General features: G+C 45.2%; 3 protein-coding genes across 13 annotated transcripts in view; all 3 read right to left on the bottom strand.

Moving 5' to 3' along the window:
• The window catches only part of LOC111852255 (cyclin-dependent kinase 14), a 79709-nt gene extending 68809 nt beyond the window's left edge, over nt 1-10900 (bottom strand). For 2 of the 9 annotated variants that reach the window (XR_011984848.1, XM_023827925.2), the window contains exons 1-2: nt 10082-10206; nt 9499-9533 (exon numbers count right to left, since the gene is read on the bottom strand). Coding sequence is in view for 5 of the 9 variants with exons in the window: in XM_023827925.2 (XP_023683693.2) it covers nt 9499-9533; nt 10082-10145 (99 nt within the window). In the remaining 4 variants the exon portion in view is untranslated. Of the gene's footprint in view, nt 1-699; nt 973-1168; nt 1295-9498; nt 9534-10081; nt 10212-10409; nt 10477-10524 lie in introns of those variants that run through there. The other 7 variants (XM_072705349.1, XM_072705348.1, XM_072705353.1 and 4 more) reach the window with 7 other exon arrangements.
• A 1054-nt stretch (nt 10901-11954) lies between these two features.
• Nucleotides 11955-20188, bottom strand: dus3l (dihydrouridine synthase 3-like (S. cerevisiae)). 2 transcript variants are annotated; one of them, XM_023827901.2, is made up of 14 exons: nt 20069-20188; nt 19627-19761; nt 19232-19514; nt 18478-19149; nt 16819-16860; nt 16577-16729; nt 15928-16044; nt 15732-15797; nt 15409-15519; nt 15201-15297; nt 15051-15126; nt 14732-14920; nt 13373-13501; nt 11955-12440 (listed from the first exon to the last, which is right to left on the bottom strand). In XM_023827901.2, the coding sequence occupies exons 2-14, from the start codon at nt 19704-19706 to the stop codon at nt 12368-12370; spliced, it is 2088 nt and encodes a 695-aa protein (XP_023683669.2). In that variant the 5' UTR covers nt 19707-19761; nt 20069-20188; the 3' UTR covers nt 11955-12367. The 2 variants fall into 2 exon arrangements, with proteins under 2 accessions (XP_023683669.2, XP_023683670.2); XM_023827902.2 differs by having other exon boundaries at nt 19981-20069.
• A 1220-nt stretch (nt 20189-21408) lies between these two features.
• LOC111852259 (zona pellucida sperm-binding protein 4-like) lies at nt 21409-24724 on the bottom strand. Of its 2 annotated transcripts, XM_023827933.2 has the most exons (11): nt 24110-24724; nt 23902-24020; nt 23478-23823; nt 23275-23397; nt 23019-23191; nt 22677-22774; nt 22383-22528; nt 22136-22313; nt 21758-21893; nt 21602-21674; nt 21409-21505 (listed from the first exon to the last, which is right to left on the bottom strand). In XM_023827933.2, the coding sequence occupies exons 1-11, from the start codon at nt 24525-24527 to the stop codon at nt 21501-21503; spliced, it is 1815 nt and encodes a 604-aa protein (XP_023683701.2). In that variant the 5' UTR covers nt 24528-24724; the 3' UTR covers nt 21409-21500. The 2 variants fall into 2 exon arrangements, with proteins under 2 accessions (XP_023683701.2, XP_023683703.1); XM_023827935.2 differs by lacking the exon at nt 23478-23823 and having other exon boundaries at nt 24110-24722.
• Between the last annotated feature and the right edge of the window lie 3 nt (nt 24725-24727).

Here is a 24727-nt window from a genome sequence, read left to right on the forward strand (position 1 = left end):
TGTTACTGCATTGAACAGGAGACATTCAGGTTTGAGCAGAATTCTCAACACTAACAGCTCTCTAAATCAGGATATTTTAACAAGAATGTCCTACCGATATAGATATAAAACATTTAACATCAAAACACAGGACTTTGTGTTCTTACTGGCTACAGTTCAGCACTATGGCACTCGTACTTAGGCGTGATAACAGGAACTACATGCAGGCTTGAGAAATGTTTACAAATAAAGCAGAAAAGAAGCTATATTTTATGGGGCTGTTCTGCCCTTTCCTATGGCAAAGCATGGAGTAATTCATAGACTAGGACATGAAAGCCTCATGCAAATGACAGCAGTGAAATGGGGAGACCCCCCCGGCAAGCTGACGTGGGGAATTACCGGATTGCTGTTACTTATAGAATGAATGACGGAGACGGTTAGCATCACTGCGTGCAGCACGTGTGTGTGTGTGTGTGTGTGTGTGTGTGTGTGTGTGTGATGCCAGTTTCTCTTGCCCCAGCGCTCCCCAGTAATCTGGCTCAGCTGAAGTGCGTCGTTTTTTCTGAGCACCTCTGCAAGACGGCGAGGAATCGCGCTCTGCGCTCTGCTGGGGATAAGGCAGGCAGCCACGGACACACTGAGTGCGGAACCCGGAACCAGCACCCTAACCAAGCCCCCCCCCCCCAGCTTTTACAGGGCTGTTTGACCGGGCTCTCTTACCCCTAATCATGCCGCCACTTCAGCTCCTTCCAAACTTGGTGTACCAAGGAAACCCGAACCATAAATAGTTTCATTTGGGCTGTGAGACCTGAGGGCCCCCAGCAGATGGCATCAATGATGACGGGGTCCCTCGGGGCACGTGTCCGAGGGCAGGCGGTGACGCGGAGTGTTGGAGTATGCCGGCGAAGTGGCACCTTTCCCCAAAAAAGCGTGAGTGCCTCTGAAACGCTGATGCCCGCCGAGCCACGCCTGCCCCTCTGTTCCCCGGACCCGTGCACACACCCTCCCCAGCCCCCCCCCCCCCCCACCAGGCGATGTGTCCCCTCGGCATGCTGGGACGGCGCAGGCAGCATCAGCACGCGTGGGGTTTGCTTCAGTACAGCACATGCCGCACGCCTGACAGGATGAGGCTGCCAGGGGGCGGGGGGGGGGGGGGAGGGGGGAAATCGAAGCGAAGGTCTCGCCTTACCTTAGCGTGGCGACTGTCTGCGGGAACGAGCCGGGAGGAAAGAAAACAGAGACGCCGCCGGAGTGCCGTTGGATTACATTCTGGGCAATCAGCAGCAAATGAACTCAAAACATCTTTCTGCCAAGCGATGTGAGACGGGGGGGGGGGGACGGGGGGGCATACTAAGAGGAAGGCAGAAGGGGGGGATCCGAGACTGGCAACAGCCACGCTGTCCGCGCGGGTGGGCTCAATGGGAGACACTGCGTGCGCTCCAGGTGTACGGACGCGCTGGAAATGCGACGCGCGCCATGCCGGCTGCCTTGGCTGCATGCCCGAGGTGCGCAGCAGCGAGGCAGCAGCGTGCACCAACCCCACAGGGGGATGGACCGGCCTGTGGAGTTTTCAAGGAAGTTACAGGCAGCATTTGTACCAACATCACTGCTCCTAGAATGGGCTGCACTGGCAGTGGACAGTCCAGAGGTCCTCAGGGGCGACTTAAGCTAAGAGCATCTTTCCAAACTACGGAAGAGGGTTCGGCACGATCGGGTATGGGTATTAAAACAGTTCTGTTATAAAGCAGTAGAATAACAAACAATAGAAGCAATAACAAACACGTAAAAGGAGCTATTCAGAGCATCATTTCTAATACAATTGATCTATTTAAAATATAAGATAACAGATGACAGAAAAGAGATTAAAGTGTTACTTTAAGCACACATCTATGCATTTGTGAACAGATGGAGCACGGGTGGGGGGGGGGGGGGGGGCGTGGGGAGCCTGGAGGCGACTGCAGGAAGCAGCGGGCACACCCTGGCATGGCTGCCAAAACATCACAGGGCACGTGCCCACCCACACACACTGCAGTGTAGAGGCACCAATTCACCCACACTGTGTATCTCACCATACTTGGAGGAGACCCACACAACTTGGAGTGAAGATCTAAACCCCCCCCCCCCCCCCCCCCACACACACACACAGAGCAAGGGTGGGAATCAAACCCACAACCTTGCAGGTGGGAGGCACTACAGCAAACCCATAATCGCCAAATTATGAAAGAAACCCCCCCACACCTCTGAATTTCCGCCTGCTCAGCATGATGGTCGCTCTTGCAGAATTCATTATTCATGAGGCCAGAATTTCCTTTCTCAGTTGGGTGGGTCCAGGCAACAATGACATAGCAGCTCCCTGCAACCCTGATTACCACAGTCAGAGGATGAATGTCAGCATCACTGGCTGGTTCCTTCAGGTCCACTGTAATGGGTCGACTGGGATTATGAGCATACTGCTACCAGTGGCCCCAACCTCAGCCATGCTGACTCGGGGGACACCCCTCAGTGTTACAGCTCTGAGTTAATCCTCAGGTAAATAAGAAGCTGGGATTCAAAGCCTGATGAAGCAGATCTTCATTTCATATGTTTACTTCAAACATCGGATGGAGCGCTCATAAACCTAACAAAGATGTTGGGAAAAAGCTTAGGTCTCGTTGTATTTATACAAGGATACCAAAAATCAGCTTTGCGTCTGCTTTAAACCACGCAAAAAGAACAAAGGTACCCCAGAGAATAACCAGAGGCCACCCGGAGATTCCTCCTGTATGCCCACTCACGCTTTGCAGGGTTTTATACTGTAACCTGACTAATTGCTTGCTGGTTGGTCCATGCTATGGTGAAGTGGCAGGCCAATCAGGGAGCTGTCACATGACCTTCAGGACAGCTGGGCATCTGACAAGGCGAAACCCCACAGTGTTTTAAAGTCATCTGAAAGACCATGGGAATGACAACAGTGAAAACAAACAGTATGAGCCACAGTTCTCATGCAACCGAGATTAATTTATGGTAGATTGCTGAATAAGTGATCTAAAAAATCTCAGATGTCAACACCTCAGATGTGAAACAGTTGAAACAATAAAATAACTTCAATAATTGAATGAGTCTTTCTACACATTAGCTTCATAGGATCGGGATACCACAAACCTCCTGTTTCACATGGTCTGCTATTGCTTGCTTGCTTGCACCCCAGGTCTTCACAAACACTTCAGTAACTCCCAAATGCCTGTAAAATCGCATACTTAAGTGGGACAATGAGGGACAGGGATGACGTCACCCTCCTCTTGTTTGCTCTCCTGAATGTTCCGGCCTGCAGACCACCCAGAGGATGATGGGAAAGGGGGCCCATTCAGAGCAGATCTGTACTATGCTGGAGGATTTGCACAGCCACTGGGTGGTCTGTCTTTCTGTCTGGGGGTCAGGTGCAGGATGTGTGGGACACACTGTGAGGGATTTGAGGGCCACCCTTGTAAGCGGTGACAGGGGACAGGAGGAATGCACTGGACAGGACGTCCGGACATAATAACGGCAGCGCTGTCTCTCCAATTCACAACTACACAATTCATTCGTTCTTTTTTATTAGCAAAATAAATTCTTTTTTTGTTAACCGAACATGTACAGCAATTCCTTGGATGAGGTATTCATGTGATCTGATTCATGTGAAATATTCAGCTTGTATCTTAATAAACACACTCCAAATGCTGCTACCAGCCACCGAACATACCCGATTCCAAGAGACGTGAGTCTCTGCAGGACAGAATAGGAGCAGTATGGAAAGGTGGGCGTCTTGAAAGGCAATAGGTTTTCAAAAAGTTATTTCCATTGGCAGAAAATGCTGTCAATAAATGTTATTTCAGAAAGAGACCAGACATATAGGTCAGGCAATAACTATGATTAACACTTAACAGATATCTACAATGAAACGTCTATTTCATATTTGTTCGTACAGCGTAGGTCATGTCCTATGCTTGTTCACGTTTTCTGCCATATTGCCAGAAAGCCCAAAGGACATTATGTGCATGGTTCCACCCACTTTGCCACACACTATTCCTGATGACACACCCATTAACCTTCTGAAATGCCCATTAACCTTCTGACACGCCCACTACTCCAGCCTGTAGAGACTTATACATGGATTCTGAGAAATAATTGACCCAAAGCGCTCAATGCATAAGTCTGGATACATCCGTTTCCTGATCACATTCATGATATCATTTATTTCACACGTGATTACGAGTTGAATCTCCTGAAAGCACCACTAACAATAGTATATTGAAGGAATCCTGTGGTCAGTCTCAAGCAGCAGTCAACTGTTAAAAGCGGCCAAAATACCATGACCTCATAATAGCATTTACTGTATAAGAAAATATACTGATGTCTAAGCTTCTATGTTTGCCACAAGGACGATAACATGTAACAGAATGCACTACTAGTCTTTCCACAGAAATGGCTGCACGTACTCGGAATGCAGATTTATATCCCACCATCCTTGCCATTCTAACACGGGAGATTATGTCGGGGGCGTGGTCAGGGAATATCAGGGCATGGTCAGAGTGTGTTGGGGCATGGTCATGGCATATCAGGGCATGGTCATCGTGTGGGGGCATGATTGCAGGGTGTTATGGGTGTGGTCAGTGTGTTGGGGCATGGTCAGAGTGTGTTGGGGCGTGTCAGGGCATATCAGGGCGTGGTCAGAGTGTGTTGGGGCGTGTCAGGGCATATCAGGGCATGGTCAGAGTGTGTTGGGGCATGGTCATGGCATATCAGGGCATGGTCATCGTGTGGGGGCATGATTGCAGGGTGTTATGGGTGTGGTCAGTGTGTTGGGGCATGGTCAGAGTGTGTTGGGGCGTGTCAGGGCATATCAGGGCGTGGTCAGAGTGTGTTGGGGCGTGTCAGGGCATATCAGGGCGTGGTCAGAGTGTGTTGGGGCGTGTCAGGGCATATCAGGGCGTGGTCAGAGTGTGTTGGGGTGTGTCAGGGCATATCAGGGCGTGGTCAGAGTGTGTTGGGGCGTGTCAGGGCATATCAGGGCGTGGTCAGAGTGTGTTGGGGCGTGTCAGGGCATATCAGGGCGTGGTCAGAGTGTGTTGGGGCGTGTCAGGGCATATCAGGGCGTGGTCAGAGTGTGTTGGGGCGTGTCAGGGCATATCAGGGCTTGGTCAGAGTGTGTTGGGGCGTGTCAGGGCATATCAGGGCGTGGTCAGAGTGTGTTGGGGCGTGTCAGGGCATATCAGGGCGTGGTCAGAGTGTGTTGGGGCGTGTCAGGGCATATCAGGGCGTGGTCAGAGTGTGTTGGGGCGTGTCAGGGCATATCAGGGCGTGGTCAGAGTGTGTTGGGACGTGTCAGGGCATATCAGGGCGTGGTCAGAGTGTGTTGGGGCGTGTCAGGGCATATCAGGGTGTGGTCAGAGTGTGTTGGGGCATGTCATGGCATATCAGGGCGTGGTCAGAGTGTGTTGGGGCGTGTCAGGGCATATCAGGGCGTGGTCAGAGTGTGTTGGGGCGTGGTCATGGCATATCAGGGCGTGGTCATCGTGTGGGGGCATGATTGCAGGGTGTCAAGGGTGTGGTCAGAGTGTGTTGAGGCAAAATATACAAGAAAATAAAGTAAATTCATTCCGAGAAAAAAAATCCCTTATCAAGAAACAACAATCTTTTTAATAAAACCATATGTGCTGCAGTTGTTGGCAGCCCTGCACCTAATACTTTGTACAGCCTGTCAGAACTATAACATCTTATAAGACTGGAAAATACAGAGGCCATTTCTCTTTACAGAATCTCTTCCCATCACCCAGGGTCCTACAGGGGTTGGACAATGAGACTGAAACACCTGGCCAATAGTGTTTGAGGTTTCATGCCTGTATATGCACGGCCTGCTGGCCAGTCTTCACTGATTGCACATTCCATCAGTAACAGCAGAGTGTGAAGGTTGAATTAGCAGAGCAGTAGCACAGCTGTACATAAAATACTGCAATCCACACAACATAACGGGCGACACGTAAGACTTCAAAAGAGGACAAATTGTTGGTGCATATCTCGCTGTGGAATCTGTAACCAGGACAGCAATTCATTGTGGTGTGTCGTGAGCCACAGTATCCAGGGTAATGTCGGCATACTACCACGAAGGGTGGACCACGTTCAACAGGAGTTACTGTCGGTGTAACAGGAAGCTGTCTGAAAGGGACGTCCGGGTACTAACCTAGACTGTATCCAAAAAACATAAAACCACAGCTGCCCAACTCACCACAGATTTAATGTACACCTCGGCGCTCCTGTTTCCACCAAATCGGTTCATTAGGAGCTACACAGGGTCAATATTTATGGTCGGGCTGCTATAGCCAAACCTTTGGTCACTTGGGCCAAAGACAAACATTGGTTTTAATGGTGCCAGCAGCACAGATCTTGGGCTGTGGACAATGTGAGACATGTACTGTTCTCTGATGAGTCCACCTTCACTGTCTTTCCCACATCTGGGAGAGTTATGGTGGGGAGAGGCCCCAAAGAGGTTTATCACATGGACTGTCGCGCACCCAGAGTGCAGCACGGGTGTGGATTAGTGATGGGTTAATCTTTTACGAAGGGGGCCAATAATTATGGAGGGGGCAGCATATTTATTGTATATGAACTGTGGCAGTGTTGTCAGCTAGCTTTGCTGTCTTTGGGTTGGTGAGCTGATTAGTTGGCAGGTTACTGGAAGAACACTGGCTTTTTGCAAATGGATGTTTATTTTTTTAATGTTTCCCCAACCCCTTTGATCTGACCCCTGCACTGAAGAAATAAATCAAGACTCACAGACCCAGCTTTGTGGTAAGAGTCATCCATTTTGTGCCAAGACAAACAGACTGCAGGTAAAGGGGCACTCTGAGCTACACATAGTTATCAAGTACAGGGCTGCAGTGAACCTTAAGTCCATCACAGGAAGCTCATGGCAGGAGTCAGGGGATACCCTGGTTGGGAGGGCAGTCAGTCACAGGGCACACAGCACGGGTAGACCCTGGATAGGAGGGCAGTGCACTGCAGGGCATACAGCACGGGTACACCTCAGATGGGATGGCAGTGCACTGCAGGGCATACAGCACGGGTACACCCCGGATGGGATGGCAGTGCACTGCAGGGCACACAGCATGGGTACACCCCAGATGGGATGCCAGGAAAAAACCCTGCAATATGGACAGACCATGCAAATGCCACACACAGGGACCATCAGCATCATCATCCATCCATCCATCCATCCATCTATCTTCTATCCACTTTTCCTGGCCAGTGTCATGAAGGGTTCCTTTAGATTTTATCACCTTATGGAAGAAATCTGTACAATTTCCACTCTGTTGACTGTACATTAGTGAGTCTTCCATGCGATGCTGGGAGCAGCAAACTCACGCACTGCCCATAATCATCCCCACGAGACGAGAGAGAGAGAGAGAGAGAGAGAGAGAGAGAGAGACTGACATGTGGGAGTTCGACACCAGATTTAAAGGCTGGGCTGTAGCTGCAGAGGTAAAATCCCAGAGGGTGCAGAGAGAAACACACCATTAAACTGAAAAACGCACAGCTGTCATCACTGGCAGTGACAGGGATCTCTGCAGCTTCCACGCTTCCCAGCACCATTTGTAATAAACACTGAAAAATACATACAACCTCAATACAACGAATACAAAGTCTACCAACCAGTTACCGAAAGCTTGAAAAGGATGATGTTTAAGACAGAAATTAAGATGTATTTGTTTGTTTTTATAATGCACTTATACTGTATAAGTGTTGTTCTTAACTGTGACATGGCTTGTCAAAGCCAAACAACTAATCTTCTTCACCCAATGAAACACCTTCCAGAAACAATCTTTGCACCGGTAGCGGAAAATTGCATAGTTGCGGCGCAGTGCAGCATCAGAGCTGTTTATACACGCCATACCAATGTACCACACTTTCCGATCATAAACTACAGATGCCCAGGTATCATTGTCAGCTGTCTCCTGAGATTGTCTACCCATGAACTCAGAATAAACTCAGTCATATCTATTGAATCGGACTAGAACGTCAATTTATCATAAAAGTCACTTTATGTACATAACTGAGAGCCCCATCATGTGGAGTGATCAGCATTAACTCTAATTGGTCTCTTCAGATTAGGTCTCCTGTGTACAAAATATAATATCTTTTTTTTTTTTTTTTTGTAAAAGCATACATTTGTTAAAATTTCACAAATTAATTGGAGACTAACAGAATGTTTTGCCTAAAATCAGATGATAAAACAAAATTACCAATGGGCACCAATTAATTTCTACAATTACATCGCCACTCATAAAACCAGAATAAATCATTATTTAATCAACTCCTTTAACTGCTGCAGAAAGTCAACATTTTATATGAAATTAAATCTCAGAGACATCCTTAAATGTGCCCATCCATCCGTTTTCTCTACCTGCTTGTCCTATGCGGGATCGTCGGGGTGCAGAGCCTATCCCCGAAGCTGAAGCTATGGGCGCAAGCTTAAATGTACCTTAAACATATATATTCATTTCCATAATCACTTTTTCAAAGACGAATCACACAGCCTACACACTGAATGGCATGCTAGTCCACCTCAGGGCACACACACACACACACACACACACACACATATTATTATATTATTATTATTATTACTATAAATTTATTTAGATCAGGAAAGAAGGGCAGTCTCCATGCCTCTACACTAAATGCTGATATATCACTTCTGGGGGGGGGGGGGTCACCTTACATTTGTTATGCTCCTTTAGACGGATCACAGTAATGCAAAGTATACTCGCAGAGCCAGCCAGCGGTCCCATTAAGCAGAAAGCCGTTCCTCACACCCCCTTCGTCTCTCACTGTACGAACACAGTGTCTTGTTAGAGTTCATGTCACCCTTCATCAGCTGATAACTATAATCATAAGCAACGTCCATCTCCTCTCAGGCTCATCCTTCCCAGATTGTTATATAAACAGAAAAATAAGGAAATATCAAACGAAGTTTAATAGAAGCAAACACACAAACTTTGGGAGGCAAGAATTCATGGTGTAAGCAGAGTATGTACCTTCAATACAGCATATGTGTACACATAGTATACTAAGTGTATATACACACTACATTTAGAGTTTAAAAAGTGTACGGCCTAAATCTGCTCTCTCTCATGTACACTAATGGCTAAAATTGTGGAAATAGGCCTACTTCCAATTTTTACAGATTGCAGAATTTTATTCAGCTGTTGCTTCAGTTATTTATTCAATCGTTCAGTGTATATTTTTCATATTCTGTGATGGTTTATTAACACTACCGCCAATATTCGTGTGGTCGTTTTTAAATCGTAATGGCCAAAAATGCTAGGCGTTTCCACAATTTTAGCATATACAACGTACAAAACGCACAACAGCATTAAGTGATAGATGTGACCAGGCGAAAGCTTAGCGGAGATGATTACTACAGGGCAGGCAGAAAGTAAGTGACAGAAAAAAGCTTCTTTCTATGTCACACAAAAAAAGATGTTCAAAAACTGGTGCACCTACCTCATCAAAAGAGTGGTCAGTGTCTTTTTTGGATGCTTTAAAAGGGAAAGGACACAGAATCACTCTCGTGTATGTAACTATTTGAAAACTTCACCACAAAATGAACCATATTTGGCAAAAGTCACGTGAAGACCAAACACATTTATACCATATTTTTATATATATGAAATACATTGTTTTAAATAATACATGACATGATACTTATAAAGAACAGCACAATCTTACTTAAATGTCAAACGCGCAAATGAAAACTGACCGAATGGGAGATTTCAACACACACACTTAACAATATACAGTATACGACAATTCGTACTAAACACGTTACATTTTCCTCATTTACAAGGCAGGCTTACATAACTGGTCTATACATCAGCAACTAATGTAGACACATACATGGTTCAATCGCTAACTTAATGAAATTACTCCTCATGGCAGGATAATTTAATGAGCCTGTAATTTTACTTTAAATAAGAATCAAGATGATGAGCAGCGATACCTTTCTGTCTCTATATACTGCGTAGCCTATATGCAGGCTTATACATTTTAATACTAATATAAAAATACAACAATTTCAAAGATTTACTTGCTTTGCGGAATTCTGCCACCCCCGTCATGCGCGTGTATCTGCGCTCTCGCGGAATATACATTATCACACCGTCTACATTATAGGTTATTATACACACACCGCAAACAGCATGTGCGCAGCAGCCTGCCATTAACAGCAAGAAAACTTTTTCTTAGGCCTATTATTATGTATTACTCGGCAAAACGATTTCTAAAATTATGCTTTGAATATACAAAAGAAATGCGATTGCACGCCTCGTTTTGTTTTGCAGATTTTATAATGCTATCGCATGCCGTGTTAAGAGATAACTTTATAGGTCTATTATTTTAACTAAAATGGGACTCACGGCTCAGCTTTTCAATAGCGATGGTTTACATTTTATAAAAACTCCAGACAGAGGCCACCCCGAACCCGAGCCCATCGGAAGCGGAACATTAGTCCCGAAAATGGACCAGACTCACCGATGCGCCTGAAGCTGCCAGAGAAAGTTCTTCGCAACTTTTTCATTTTCCCGATTTTTTCCGATGCCTGTGATGATGGGATCAGGTCGCACATGCTGTATATATTTTTACCTTAATTTCGACGCTCTTTCCTGTGCCCTTTTGTTAAGCTATCATGCACATTAAATGTCTCTTACGGAATCCATATAAATATAATTTGGTTAAGTTTAATTGACTTACATACCCCCTTTTGATGCGAAGTAACTCTAAATAGATCATACACTACGGGGAAAACATCTAAAAACACGGAACATGAAATGAAGTTTTAAGGACCGGTATTTTGGGGGGTATGGTATTTATAATAGGGCTTCTTTTATTCTACCTCTAGCCCGCTTGTCATTTTGGGGCTGATTTTTATCCCGTAAGCGCTGAAATCACGCTCCGCTCCTGTGCCCACCCCCACAGCCGGCCGATTGGTTAATCTGTGAAAAGGTACTCAGCGATTGGCTATCGCAGCCGTCCGTGACAAAGCTGCGGAATCGGCCTTTGTCTTTAAATTACAGGGGCGCACTAATACTGTAACTGTCCTTTATACTCTAACAAACGGCTGTACATATTTGCTCCAAGCATTACATGAGAAATACTTTTCAAAACATGTTAACTGTGTTTATTTATGTTAAGATACTTGCTTACGTGTAAGCTTAAAAGTGAGGTAGTTTTAAACTTAACTGATGGGTATCATAAATCTTAAATGTTTAAATTCTCAGTTTTTAAGCTTCCAGCTGTCGCACTACATTGCTTTCTCGTCTGAGAAACTTTCGTGTCCTTCCTGATTCTCCAATCTGAAGGAAGACGTGTCCCAGGACAGACTCCATTACCGGTTCTTCCGCTTCTTTTTCCGCTTTTCTTTCACGCCTTAGCAGATATTCATAAAACAGGTCAGCTGATAAATCACTTTGACATGCAAAAGACGCCTAGCTTTCCACGACATATTCAAAACCCAAATAAATACATAAGCAACACCGTTCTGTGACGGCTAAGGTAATTTAAGAGCTCGTAATTTCTTTTGACAGTCTGGCGAGGGCCCTCAATTTCTCAATTTTTATTGTTAAAGGGGTGAAAACTGCATTAGCTGTCATTTTGTACGGGCGGAGGGGGGATCACCAAATTATGTTATCAAAGTAAAAACTCGTCACCATGTTAAACATAAAACATATATAAACAACCCTTTAGGATAAGTAGGCTATTCCGTCTTTTGTGCTTTGCGATTCAGTCCTCCAATAAGTAGACCTTTCTCTTATACTAATTAAGCTGTGCTTCTATGTCATTGTGTATTTACACTCATGGAATCACGTTTTATTCAGCAAGCGCATCCACATAAAGAGTAACCTTAGACTAAAATAACATTAGAAAGCCCCCCCCCCCCCCCAAACTACGTGACCAGAGACAAATCACTTTACTAAAAGGCACAGTTTATTGATTTTTTTAAATAGCAGACAGGACTACACTTGCATCTTTGTTCATTAAAAAGGCTGCGAGAAAACCACGAATCATGATTTTAATTTTTAATCATACACAGCTGTTTCATAATGCTTTACAATCAACAGGCACACAGCAGAGAGCGGTTAAAACCTGAACACCAGCAAAAATGTGGTCATTCACAGCTGGCTAACAACGTGTACCAAGGGCAAAAAAATCTGGGATGTACAAAACAAAAGTGTTATTCCTTTTGTTATGTCACAGACAGATATACAGAATATTTGGTCTTGCTGTACGGATCCCACATGGTGCAACACCGCCATCTGTTGGCAAGGTCTCATTTCCCGCTCAGTCACTGTTGCCTTCGTAGAAAATGCCACATCCATTATTTATAAGCGTTGGCTTTGTGTTTGGGCAGAAAGCTAAAATTCCGCGGTACTGGTCCAAGGATCATCTCGCTGTAGTGGGGGAAAAAAGGTATCTTTTTGATGAAATATGCATTATTATATAGTACTATGGACAAGTCTTAGGCAGCCAAAGAAAATGATGTATAAATGATCCTCATGTTGGTGTAAAACTATGACATTATGCCTGTCAAAGTGTGGCAGCTTAGCCATTTCAGAACCCCCAGTATTTGTAGCAACCATCCAATACACCCATGTATTTTTTGACTTGACCATTAGCACACAGCTAATCAATATCTCATTGACCTTTTAAAAATAATTAAATTAATTGAATAAGTGAGCTAGTGGTGAAATTTAACAGATTCATGGAATGGCTGAGGTGCCCCTGAGGAGAGGTTTGGGAACTGAAGCGGTCTACATCTAGCCATCCAGCAAGATATCAGTAACTTTTTGGAGAACAGAAGAAATTATTACCAGTTTTCATTGTGTTACTCTTAATTTGCATGTTATACTGTGTTAAACTGTGATTTTTGTTCTGAGCAAATGTGCACTTACTATCCAGATAATTAGCTTTAAACATTTCTTTGGACTTTTGCACAGTACTGTAAGTAAATAAGAACAAGTAATTTATGAACAAGAGGAGGCCATTCGGCCCATCAAGCATGTATGGGAGAACTCAGTTAATAGCTTAAAGTTGTTAAAATCTAATCTAGCTCTGATTTAAAGGAACCTGAAGTTTTAGCTTGCACTACACTAACAGGAAGACTATTCCATACTCTACATGTTGTGTAAAGAAGTGTTTTCTCAAATCCAGGTCAAAATGTTCTCCCACTCATTTCCACCTATGGCCATGAGTATTTTAACTAATATTGAAGTGATGACGTGGGTATAAAACACATGTGTATAAATGATGAGTTACGGGTAGTGAACTTCAAACTTGTTGAATAAATAGCACCAGTTCTCAGCATTTGCCGGCAGAGCCTCACCTGATCTTGACCCAGTCACCCACGTGCTGGCTGGCCATCAGGGTCTCCAGGTAGTCGCGGCCCACGTAATACGGAGGACGCTCATTGATCTTCTGCGGCATGCGCTCCAACAGCCCCACAGGGATGTACCTTCCAAAAGACACGTCAAAAAAAAAAAAAAAGTCAAAAGTTCAATTACAAAAATGGACATGAATCCAGAGACATCCGAGTAAAACCTGACGCCGAAGGGTGAGACATATCGGCGGTGAATCAGAGTGAAACACGAGGAGTGTCGCGTCCAGACGTTTGTTCCACGGTCCACATTAGGTGCTGCTAGATGTTCCGATATAATGCAGTGTGACCTGACTCAGGATGACTTCCTCTTTGTGAAGTTATATAATTAAAGAGCGAATAAGTCGTTTCAGGATTAGGAATTGGCTTTTCATTGCAGGCTTAGAATTAGTTAATCATTTTTATTACACACTCGACACAAAGAGGCAAGGAGCGTGCACTGATACAGCGCGTTGCCGCACCTACCACACGACAAACCACCTCAGGGATGAGAACCCGAGTGCAGCCGTGTGGCAGGCGATACCTCAACACCACACTAGTCCAAATGGACCAGTATGAGGTTTTCTTCCAGTGATTGGAGTGTCAATCCTGCCACCAGCCCCCAAGTTTTCCCTGTAAGTTGGAGGACCTCCTTATAGGGCTGGATGTAGATTAACGCCATACTCAAGACCAAGAAATAGCAGGTTAAGGGCCTTGCTCAAGGGGCTCAACAGAGTAGAATGACTCTGGGCATTCATGGGATTTGAACCAGCAACCTTCTGATTGCTGGCACAGATCACTAGCCTCAGAGCCACCACTCCGCCCACACAAAGTGACTCGGTTAAAAATCCAGTAAGAGTAATATAGCGTTTCCATTCCCATAGACTTTGATCGGAATTTGCCTGCCCTTAATTGTTAATCTGGATGCCATTAAAGGTGCCGTTTCTGCACAGGAGAAAGACAGAGGTGCAAGACACACCACAAAAGAGAGCACGCGTGGCTCAGGGGTTAAGCCTCTGTGTTTGTGTTCAGGTGGTTGCCGGTTCGAATCCTCTGGACAGTAAAGCTGTTGCATGACCATTGGGCTCCAGGAGACCCAGATAAAAGGCTGACCCTGAGCTCTGACCCCAAGGTTAACCTCACCTGCGTGTGTCTTAAAAGGAGAGCAAGATGGAATTTGTGAAAACTATAGAATCCCTATGTACTTGTACAAATGGCAAATAAAGTATCATAAATTTTTTCCTCAGAGTTGCACGTGTTCCACTACATATAAATGCCCTGAATTCATTACTTCATGGAGGAGTTGAGTGCCCACACACTGGCCCCCACCTGCACAAGAAGGACAGCCACTCCAAAAGGAACGTGCGGGTCTTCTCCAGGCCCTGGGTGTCGGAACCCCACTGCTCTAAACCAAAGTGGGTGAAGTCCTTCAGGATGTCCAGGCGCTCATTTGAGGATATGTCCCAGTGCCTCTGCTCCTTAATCTCGGTGAAAATCCACGGTTTGATCAGGGCGCCCCTGAAAACGGACACAGGAGTTTCACTGCCATGCGAGAAGATTATAAAACAAACTGCCTTTGCATCAGGGAGCCCTGGCATGCCAAGACGACTGTTTCTATTGTAGGAGGTCACTCAATAGTTAATTTTACCTTCCCAACATAATTCCAGACACTCCCGTTTCCCGGGCCTTCATCGCATCCTCGTAAGATAGAATGTCTCCGTTACCTGTAGGGACACCAGTGAACCATCAGCGTCGCACTCAAACGTGGGTGAACATCAGGAGACGCACTCCGACTCACCAAAGAGAGGGACGGGACTGGCTAGCTTGGAGCAGAAGTCGATGTACTCCCAGTCGGCCATTTTGGTGTAACGCTGCTCACGTGATCTCCCATGTAGCTTGAAAAGACACCATTTTATTTCATGACTGTTTGTTGACGTGTTTGAAATCCAAAAGCTCTTCAAGACAACCAAGTCAAATCAAGGCTTCCAGGAGCAGCTGATACTTACTGTGATCATAGAGATGCCCCAGTTTTTCAACTCCGGGATCAATTTATGTGCTATGTTAACTTTGTCTTGAACGCCGGTCCGGATTTTAACGGTTAAAGGGACATCAAGAACCTGTTGAGAGAATGTGGGGATGAGAACACCATAACGGAGAACCAGAGATCCAGCTCCCAAATGCACTGGAGCTACAGTGTTCTTTCATGATAGTGATACTCTGTTCTAGTATTTCACACTAAAAAAAAAATAAAAAAATAATTTCTCAATATTTAGTTTTGCATGTAATACTGCATTACACATCACATGCAGTAGGGGGCGATATGGCTTACAGAGTTCATCCCTCTGACTATCTTCTCAAACTTGTTAGTGCGAGTCATCAGTCCACAACCGCCACCCTAAAACAGATCAACAATATGCCAAAAACCATTCAATACACTTACACTTTTAAAAAAAATAAGCTTCGACAACGTCGGTTTGTTCACAAATTGTAAAAAGGCGACCTCATCCATTTAGAGGGGACTCTACCTTCTTGTAGACCAGGTCAATGGGACAGCCGGAGTTTATGTCAACAAAGTCCACTTCAATGTTGCTGTTCAGCAGCTCTGCACACTTGGTCATGGTATCGGGAAAGCAGCCTTCAAGCTGAGACCAAAACGAGAAAAATATACAGAACTGTGCAAGTGGCTAATGCAGACAAAGGAAACATTAAAGATTTTCACCTTGGCAGTAAGTATATATCTGCTCAGAATAAAAAGCTATTTAATGTTATAACATATGCAAATTAACAGCAAAACAAAAACTAACAGGAATTTCTTCTGTTCTCCAAAAAGCTACTGACATCTTGCTGGATGGCTAGATGAACAGTGCTTCAGTTCCCAAACCTCTCCTCAGGGGCACCTCAGCCATTCCAGTAAATAGCTCAAAAAGTCAGTCAGGTATTTATTTGGCCATACAATGTGTCCTTGTGGTCAAAAAATGCACTGGGTGTATTGGATGGTCACTGCAAACACGGGGGTGACTTTAGGAGAGGTTATAAAATGGCTAAGCTGACACTTTGACAGACATCATAGTCACCAGCATGAAGACCATTTAAACGCCAAATGAGGAGGAACCCTTATACGAATAAAATACCAGTATGCATATCAAACTGGTATGCCCCGGGCACTCCCCTGACCTGCACGCCAAAAATGTCTTCGCTCTCGTGCCGCTTGAGGAGTGCCCACTCCGACGACTGGCCCTGCAGCAGATTGGTGCACATGGCCATTTCACCGCACGTGACGTCAGCTCCGAAGCGCTTGCACACGCGGCGGAAGGGGAGGTTCCCGCACTGAGGGAGGAAGGGAGAGAACAGGCATGGGAGCGCACTCCCTCACACGGCACCGAAACACACTCTAACGGGAGCTTCCATTTACTCACTGTGGTTAAGGGGGCCAGATACAGCTTATTTCTGAAATCCACCTTAAAAAATAAAAACAGAAAGTTAACCGTCACCTCCATAGGTCAAAAGAAATGTTTAAAATAAATTTTAACCAAAACTATAGTTTTAGAACATTTCATATAATCTAATAATAATCCAAGACAATCAAATGACAAATACACAGGCAGACCAATTGCTATTTTTTCTGGGGTTTTTTTAAGCTACCCTTCTGATTCAGCCTTCTCTGCCTACTAAGAAGGGCCAGACATCTCCTCTTCTCTGCAAATCCTACACTGCAGCAGAGATGAAACACCAAGAACTGCTTCCACAGGCAGCCAATGGATCTCAGGCACCCTGGCAAGTCGATTAAGCAGCGAGAAGCTGAGCGAGAAGCTGAGCGAGAAGCTGAGCGAGAAGCTGAGCAAGAAGCTGAGCAAGAAGCTGAGCAAGAAGCAGAGATGCCCTTGCTGACTATTCCCTCCCCTGCAGTACAACAATGCTAATTAGCTCCATCACCACAAGGTTCCCGATCAGTCGGGAGAGTAACAAAGCCCGCGATCCAGCTGTGATCTGAGCCGACGGGCTCAGTCTGTCCTCAGGCGAAGCGCCTTAACAAACAGAGCCACACAGGAGGTCCTGCAGAGTTTGCTTTGTGAAGTTTCCTGTTGCAGCAGGGACACGGCAAAGCTGAGACAATGACAGACCACGAGGTTCACTTTGGAGGATCGCGTTCAGAGTAAATAAATTACTCACTTTTGCAAATCTTTTATTGAAGTGGCTTACTCAAACAAATCCCCGAGAAAATAAATAAAACACAACAAAATTAAATGTCATGCAAAGTAACTGTGATACGCTAGGAGCAGCACAGTGGTTCAGTGGGCGTGCTGAGGCCCCCCCCCCGCCAGGGCCCCCCCCCCGCCAGGGCCCCCCCTGTGTGTGCAGAGCTCACATGTTCTCCCCATGTTTGCGTGGGTTTCCACCCACAGTCCAAAAACATGCAGTTAGGACAGCAGTGGGCATTCTTACCCAGGAAGCATATGCGGGTTTTCACTGCAGCTCCCTAATTATATTACTAATAAGAGGACTGATTGACTGAAGAGTCCTCACACCTGGGTTTGAACAGCTGACCTAAAGGTTATCTCAAAAACTTGCATACACACCGGCCCTTTCTGGATAAGATTGTCCACCCCTGAGTTAGGAGATCTGACATCTTTGGATTACCAGCACTGTGCAGGTTTGCGTCCCTGGGGAGCCTATGCTGCAAACTGCATTACTGCTGCAGAGCTGCTAATCTTTGCAGTCCATTATTAAAACGAAGTTTCAATGCACCGAGCACTTGGATAACAATCCTTCAGAGGATTGCCCAGCTGTCTAAATGCTCAATATCAGCTTCTCTCAAGTGATGCTGATATTTTTACTGCCAGTCTTTATCTAATCATTAATCACAATGACATTTCTGCATCAGAGAAGGAAGAAATTACGTTACATTGTTCTATTATGACTGATTGTGCCACAAAAGAATACCACTGTACTTCTTCCATTAGAAAAAAAAAGGCAGATTTAAGTTCGACAGGATACGGAGTTGTTATGCAGTGCGACTAGCCAAAAGAATAGGCCTGAGGTTGCCAATCAAAGACCGAAGATTGGGTGAGACCTACCTGCTTCTTCTCACAGGGACGCAGTTTTATGACATCAGCATCCGTCAGAGGACCAGTAGTCTTGACGGGAGCATTCTGCCCTGAGCTATCTGGCGACATCTCAGAGGAATTCACATCTGCAAGTTCCCTGCAGGAAGTAGTTTCCTCACAGTCCGCTCCACCAGCACCCAGACCTTCGGCTCCCGCCCGTATCACTCCGGTTGCCGTAGACCCTACGGTGTCTGCTGGGGCAGCCCCTGCCATAGTGCGGTTCGGAGCCGCCCCCCCAGCTGTAGGGGCCTCCCCATTGGAGCATGTCTCTGCCTGGTTGTCAGCCTGGTTCTTCTTACATCCTCCTTGATCGGCACCTTTGCCGATCGTCCTCAGGTACACCTCCGAGGCACCGAAAGGCACCTGCCTCTTTCGTAGACGCTTCTGAAGGCCTTTGTCCAGACTGTTCTTCACAGTAGGTCTCCCCTCGGTCTTTGTCAGCAGCTCCTCGTTTACCAGGTTCTTGAAGGAGCCGTCCACATGGGCCTTGGAGTACCTGCAGGTCACACCGTAGGGGCACTTTCCGAAGGTGCTGAAGAGGTGACAGTGCTCTCCGACATCGGCGGGCTTCAGAGACATGTACTCAGCTACATCATGGAAGAATCTGCATCTCTCTCCAAAAAAGCAGCTGGTGGTTCGCTCCTGAATGAGCAAAAACAGCTTTAGCAATGCTTGAACACAACTGGCGAAAGTATGTTTTTGTAGCAGATATACTTTCAAATACCTGAATTATGGAGGGACACAGCCGCATGTCATCATAACTGTGTGGTTTCATGTGCGGCCTGGATTTAAACTGCCCCCTGGCTCTCTTTTTGTCTTGTTTTCCCTTGCAGTCTTCTGCCGGTCCCTCCACTTTTACTTTTTTCTCTGGTGGTTCACAAGTCTGGTCCAGAGAGTCCTCTGGGCTCTCTCCTTTGGGGACAGTTTCTTCATTTCCCTTACCAGCGCTTTCCCTCTGCCATCCTGAGTCAATAAACTCATGGAATTTTTCTTTGGTTGTATGATATCTACAAGGAAAGTCACTTAGTGCAAACAAGAACGAGCACAAGGCAGACACAGGACATACGTACACATAAACATCCAATTCGTTTGTAAATTTTGATTTAATCCTCAACTTACTGTGTTTTGATAGCTGCCGCACCCCTGTCACTGCTGACATCTGGATTCTTGGCAGTACCGTTGCTAATCGTCTCATCCATTGGTGATTTCGAGTTTCGAGTAGGTTACCTAAATATGCCTGCACCTCCTCACCAACTTGTCATTAGTTGGGAAAATAAAACACGACGATTAGTTGTTAAATGCATGTCAGCTAATTACAAAGTCTTTCTACAATCGATTCTAGATATATGGTTACTCATAATGAAAATTGAATGCTTAGAATATGATTAGAAAACCCAAACATTTAACCACACAAATATCAATTTCCCAGTGTATGCACAAATAACATCATTATACAGCTACGATTTCACAAACCTAAAAATGTATCTTACAAATGATCAGGCGGGAGAAAAGGACAAATAAAAGACTTCGATCAGTTACGGTTAATTAAGACAGCACGAACCTCACAGTAAAGTAACCGGTTCCAGGGTAAAACCACGACGCACCACGCCGCTTCCCCGCGCTGTCAGCTAAACACGCCGTAAGCACGCAGACACACGTGACGAGCCGGTGCGCTGTCGCCCCTGTTCCGTGTAGCACTCTACACCCCTTGCCATTTTGGTTCCTACCGTAACCTGTGGAGCGGGCTTTTATTCCGAGACCAGAAATAATAGCAACATCACGTTCAGTTTCTCCTACGAAATCTAAAATTCAATTTTTACTTTACATGTCAAAAATGCCACACCCAGCAAAGGACAAACCACTTCAGGGATGGAAACTCAAGTGCAGCAGGTGATATCTCAGCACTACACTAGTTTTAATTGATGGAAGTGTTTTTTCCCAGTGCCAACTCTACCACCAACCTGCATATTTCTCCTGGAAGTTGGAGGACCTCCTTGCTGGGCAGGATGTAGATTGACATACTCAGGATTAAGCAATTGCAGGTTAAAGGCCGTGCTCAAGGACTCCACTCCACTGTTATATATGGGATTCAATCCGGCAACCTTCTGATTGCCAGCACAGATTCCTAGCCTCAGAGCAACCACCCTGCAGATTCACATGGATATATACAGAATATTTAGGACCAAATCTAACCCATTTAGAAACTGCATATTCTCTCCTCCCCCTCCCTCCGACAGATGTAAACCCCCCACACCAAGAACTGGAAGTTCATTACTTCCAGTCACTTATTTTTCACCAGTACATACTATCTCACTGTGTTACATTCATGTCTTCATATTTGTCTGCATTTGTCATTTTCTATGCTGAGAATCCTCATTGCTAAGTGGCGTTTCGTTGTTTTAAAAACAATGACAAAGATCCATCCTATTTACCAAACATTCTCTTCCAATCAGACCAATTAAAACCTTAAATCCTTTTCATTTGCCCACACATCCATTACTATTTTTTTTTTTAAAGCTGAGTTAAATCAGTAGTTTCTAGCGTTTGTACTGCATTGCAAAGGCAGGCTATTTGCATTAGTGACCGACCACATCAAGTCCCACCCTAAAGAACCCCATCTGGTTTGGTACTTTAGCTACTGGTATCCTACCAATGATAACTAGTACAGTGAAAGCATGTGACGATGTAACCCAAAGTATTTAAAGGGAATACTAGTGTAGATGTAGGGCAAACAGTAATCAAGGTCATTAAAGGTGTCTCTGGCAAAGACATCCTAAATGGAGGCTTATGTACCAGATCTCAGCTCCCAAAACAGTCAGCAAAGAATTAAGTGATATGATGGTTTGGTTGTTCACATATGGGCCTGTTAATCCGTAGAATCCATCAACAATCATACACCAATTAACCAGAGGTAAAAAGTTTATTAACACTTCAAAATAACCAAACATGACAAAGTACACAGGTGAATTCGGAATCTCTCTCCGGTCCACGGTTTATGCTGGGGGGGAGAAAAAAAAAAAAAAAAAAAAAAGTATGAACTTAAGCTTTGCTATTGGACATTGGAAAGCAAATGAAATTGGAGGAATACATTTACCTTCACCAAAGCAACGTTCGTCACAAGATCTCTCAGAGGGTAAGCACACTTCAGTGTGGCACATGAAGTACATCTGGGAGGGACAAACCAGACTGATACACTGTCGTGCAGTTTAAGGGTCTGTGCATGCAGACAATTCAGGTATGGTCCTCTCACCTCTTCATCTAGGAACTTCTTGGATTTCAGATCTAAGAACTGAAAAGTTCTGATCTCAAAGCGACGCCGCTGTTTGGACTGAGGCAGGCCTTTGCCATAAAGGATGGAGGCTGAGCCATCCAGTTTATTGGGACACCTTGGGAATTGAAGGTGTAGATCAGGGTTATTCAACTCACGGTCCTCGAGGTCCAAGCACTGTTGGTTTTCCAGCCTTCCTTTACCTGTCAGTCAGGTGTGAAGCCTCTGACCAATCAGAATCAGTAATTATTAAACAACTACCTGGGAGAACTGAAAACACGGCCTGGATTTGGAATCGAGGTCCAGAGTTGAAGAACCCTGTTATAGATTAACACAGGGAATGGACACGCACACACATACCCTTCATGTATTAGGACCAAAGCATTTGTTGCAGAGCGTGGATAGGCAACACAGTAGTGCACCAAGATCACTGCAGAGCCATCGCTGGTACTCAGGTGCAACTCCAAAAACACAGACTTTCCAAGCAGAAGTTTGAGGGGCAGATGATCTCGAGAGTAGAACTTTGTGAACGTGCGATCTGAAAGACAGCCATGTTAGCCTCACGGAGTGCTGGACCTCTAAATGCCACCTGAGGAGAAAGACCTACCTGCTGCAATCTTCAATTGTACATTATACAATCCACTAGATGTCACAGTCAAGGGCCAACTCGGACTTTTAACCACATATCCAGAGGTAATGAAGAAAGGCATGCCCAAAGCACCACTCTTTGAATAGCGACATTCTACCAATAACCTGTAGGAACAAACCCAAGAGGGGAGGAAAAAATAAAAAAAATTTAAAATTACCATCATCCAAAAATGTGACTCACTATCACATTTGGAAGCTGTCTATGTAGCCATTTCAGAACAACCCACAGGCTTCTCAAGTAATCACCACTGACCTAAAATAAGGATCCCGTGTGATGGCGCCGAATTTGAGATTGTACACTTTAATGTTCGACTGTATTTCTGCCATGTACACCACTGTATCCCCCAGCGTCTGGAGAAAGGAGAACGTTGACATTCCAGCAATAAGGCATGAAGCCGGTCAAAGGTCAGGCAGTGTGTGAAGTAGTTTATAGGAGGGAATCGCACATATTTTTGTGGGAGTTGTACTGAAAATGTTCTGAGCAGAAAAAGTGGTAATCTCTGAACCAATCAGATTGTAGATGAGGTGGGACCAACCAATCTGATGCTCTGACCCACTCTTTTCAAATCTAGTCAATTTTAATTCATCTACTTACATAAGAACGAGTCCCACACTCAGTCACTGAGAACTTGAAGACCGCAAAGTCACGGGACCGAATAACTGGAGCGCATCGGTCCTTTCCCGCTACCACCAAGTTGGAGGGATCCATGGGATATGGCTTTTCAGCACGGCCAACAGCAACCACAAAGTTCTTGTCTGCCGTGCATGCTGAAGAACAGAAGAGGCAACAGTGCGTTCAATTCAAGAGACATTTCAGCTTCACAAGTTTGTCTCCATTTTGGAATGCTTACCATCCATTGGATAGAAACAAGAGGACGTTTTAGGATCTACGCAGCAGCCTTTAGCCAAGCACAGAGATGCAGAAATCCCAGAGGGACCACAACGTAAACGATGACTCTGAGGGATCTTGCAGCCTTGCAAGACAAACCCAGAATTTAGACAGCATTTATAGATCGTTAGAAGGCATTGGAATGCAACGTTAAAATTTACATACCCACTTTTGGTACATTTTTACTGGGTACGTTATTCAAGATACTGGGTACGTTATTCACAATGGGAGCAGGAGGTATTTTAACATCGAAATTGGGTTTTCCACCCCAAGGCAGCCGCTGGGGTGTAGTGAACTGTACTTGTGTAACAGGAGCACTAGTGCTACGGCACACTGAAACAAACGGCCCCGATCTAGCCATATCCTTTTGCAAAGGTTCATCTGCCTGCGGCCTCTTCAGCGGTGCCAAAGGAGGTTCGGAGGAAGGCAGTCCATCAGTACAGGATGCATCAATGTCACCATTTTGTCCATCAAAGGTCGAATAAACCAGCTTCACAGTGTACAGTCTTTTCTAAAAGAGATTTCCAATGAGAAGGTTGAAGCTGCACGAACATTTCAGGAGACACTTAAAACGGCACAGGCAGTTTACCTTAAGAGTGACATGACAGCCCGTAAAGGAGATGCTCAGGGTATTATGATCCAGACCCTCTTTCATAGAATACCCACAAGACCCAGCGAGCGCTACTACAGGTATAAGCCCTTCAGATCCTTAAAAGAAAAAACGCATTTACCTACTGGGGCAGAGAATATAGTTTGGCGGTTTCTTTATCCAAAAAACCGGGAACAGCACACCTTACCCTGAACTTTGATTTTTTCCTTTGGCCCAGAAGGCAGCCTCACAGTCATTTTCTCGTCAGAGCAGAAGACTGCAAATCCTTCAGATGATTTCTTTGGCAAAGGAAACTTATAAATTTCTTTAATAAGAGCAGGTCCTGCTACGTTTCCCAACTCCAGATCACCGTCACGGTCTGAAAAGTACTCGACCGTAGAAGAAGCATTATGTAAATCTCGTAGATGTGTTGTGATTTTACTTTCAGGGTAGTCATAATCGTTATCAGAATACGGATAAAAGGCCACATCAGGTTCATCCAGCAATTCACCAGTGAAACTACTTTGGTATCCGTGCATTCGTTCTAATCGCTGTGCTTTAGTCAGTTCAATGCAAACCGAACTCAACAGTAACAACACTAAATTTGACATTCTTCTCCAAGCCATGAACACACAGACCGCGGTAGTTTAAAAGCTAGCAGTAAAACGTCGTATACCGCACAACGACGGCTTGCTGAAGCGGGTAAAATAGCGCCCACGTGGCCATGCAATGAGCGCGTGCACCTGATACCAGCCAGCATTCTCACGTGCTCACGCTGCTGTATCCATCGCTGCGTCGCTGCTTACGTGCTTACGCCGTAAAACCG

This window comes from Paramormyrops kingsleyae, chromosome 23, assembly GCF_048594095.1.
Source record: "Paramormyrops kingsleyae isolate MSU_618 chromosome 23, PKINGS_0.4, whole genome shotgun sequence".
Lineage (NCBI taxonomy): Eukaryota > Metazoa > Chordata > Actinopteri > Osteoglossiformes > Mormyridae > Paramormyrops > Paramormyrops kingsleyae.

Bases quoted from the DNA above. Each gene is read 5' to 3' on its own strand.
- LOC111852259 (XM_023827933.2), bottom strand. From the start codon at position 24,527: ATGGCTTGGAGAAGAATGTCAAATTTAGTGTTGTTACTGTTGAGTTCG. The intron at 22,314-22,382 runs GTAGGTCTTTCT...GCTGTCTTTCAG, and splicing joins ACAATTGAAGATTGCAGCAG to ATCGCACGTTCACAAAGTTC. The intron at 21,894-22,135 runs GTATGTGTGTGC...TCAATTCCCAAG, and splicing joins TTGGTCCTAATACATGAAGG to GTGTCCCAATAAACTGGATG.
- dus3l (XM_023827901.2), bottom strand. From the start codon at position 19,706: ATGGATGAGACGATTAGCAACGGTACTGCCAAGAATCCAGATGTCAGC. The intron at 19,150-19,231 runs GTATTTGAAAGT...TTGCTCATTCAG, and splicing joins TGTGTCCCTCCATAATTCAG to GAGCGAACCACCAGCTGCTT. The intron at 14,921-15,050 runs GTAAAATTAACT...GTCCGTTTTCAG, and splicing joins TCTGGAATTATGTTGGGAAG to GGGCGCCCTGATCAAACCGT.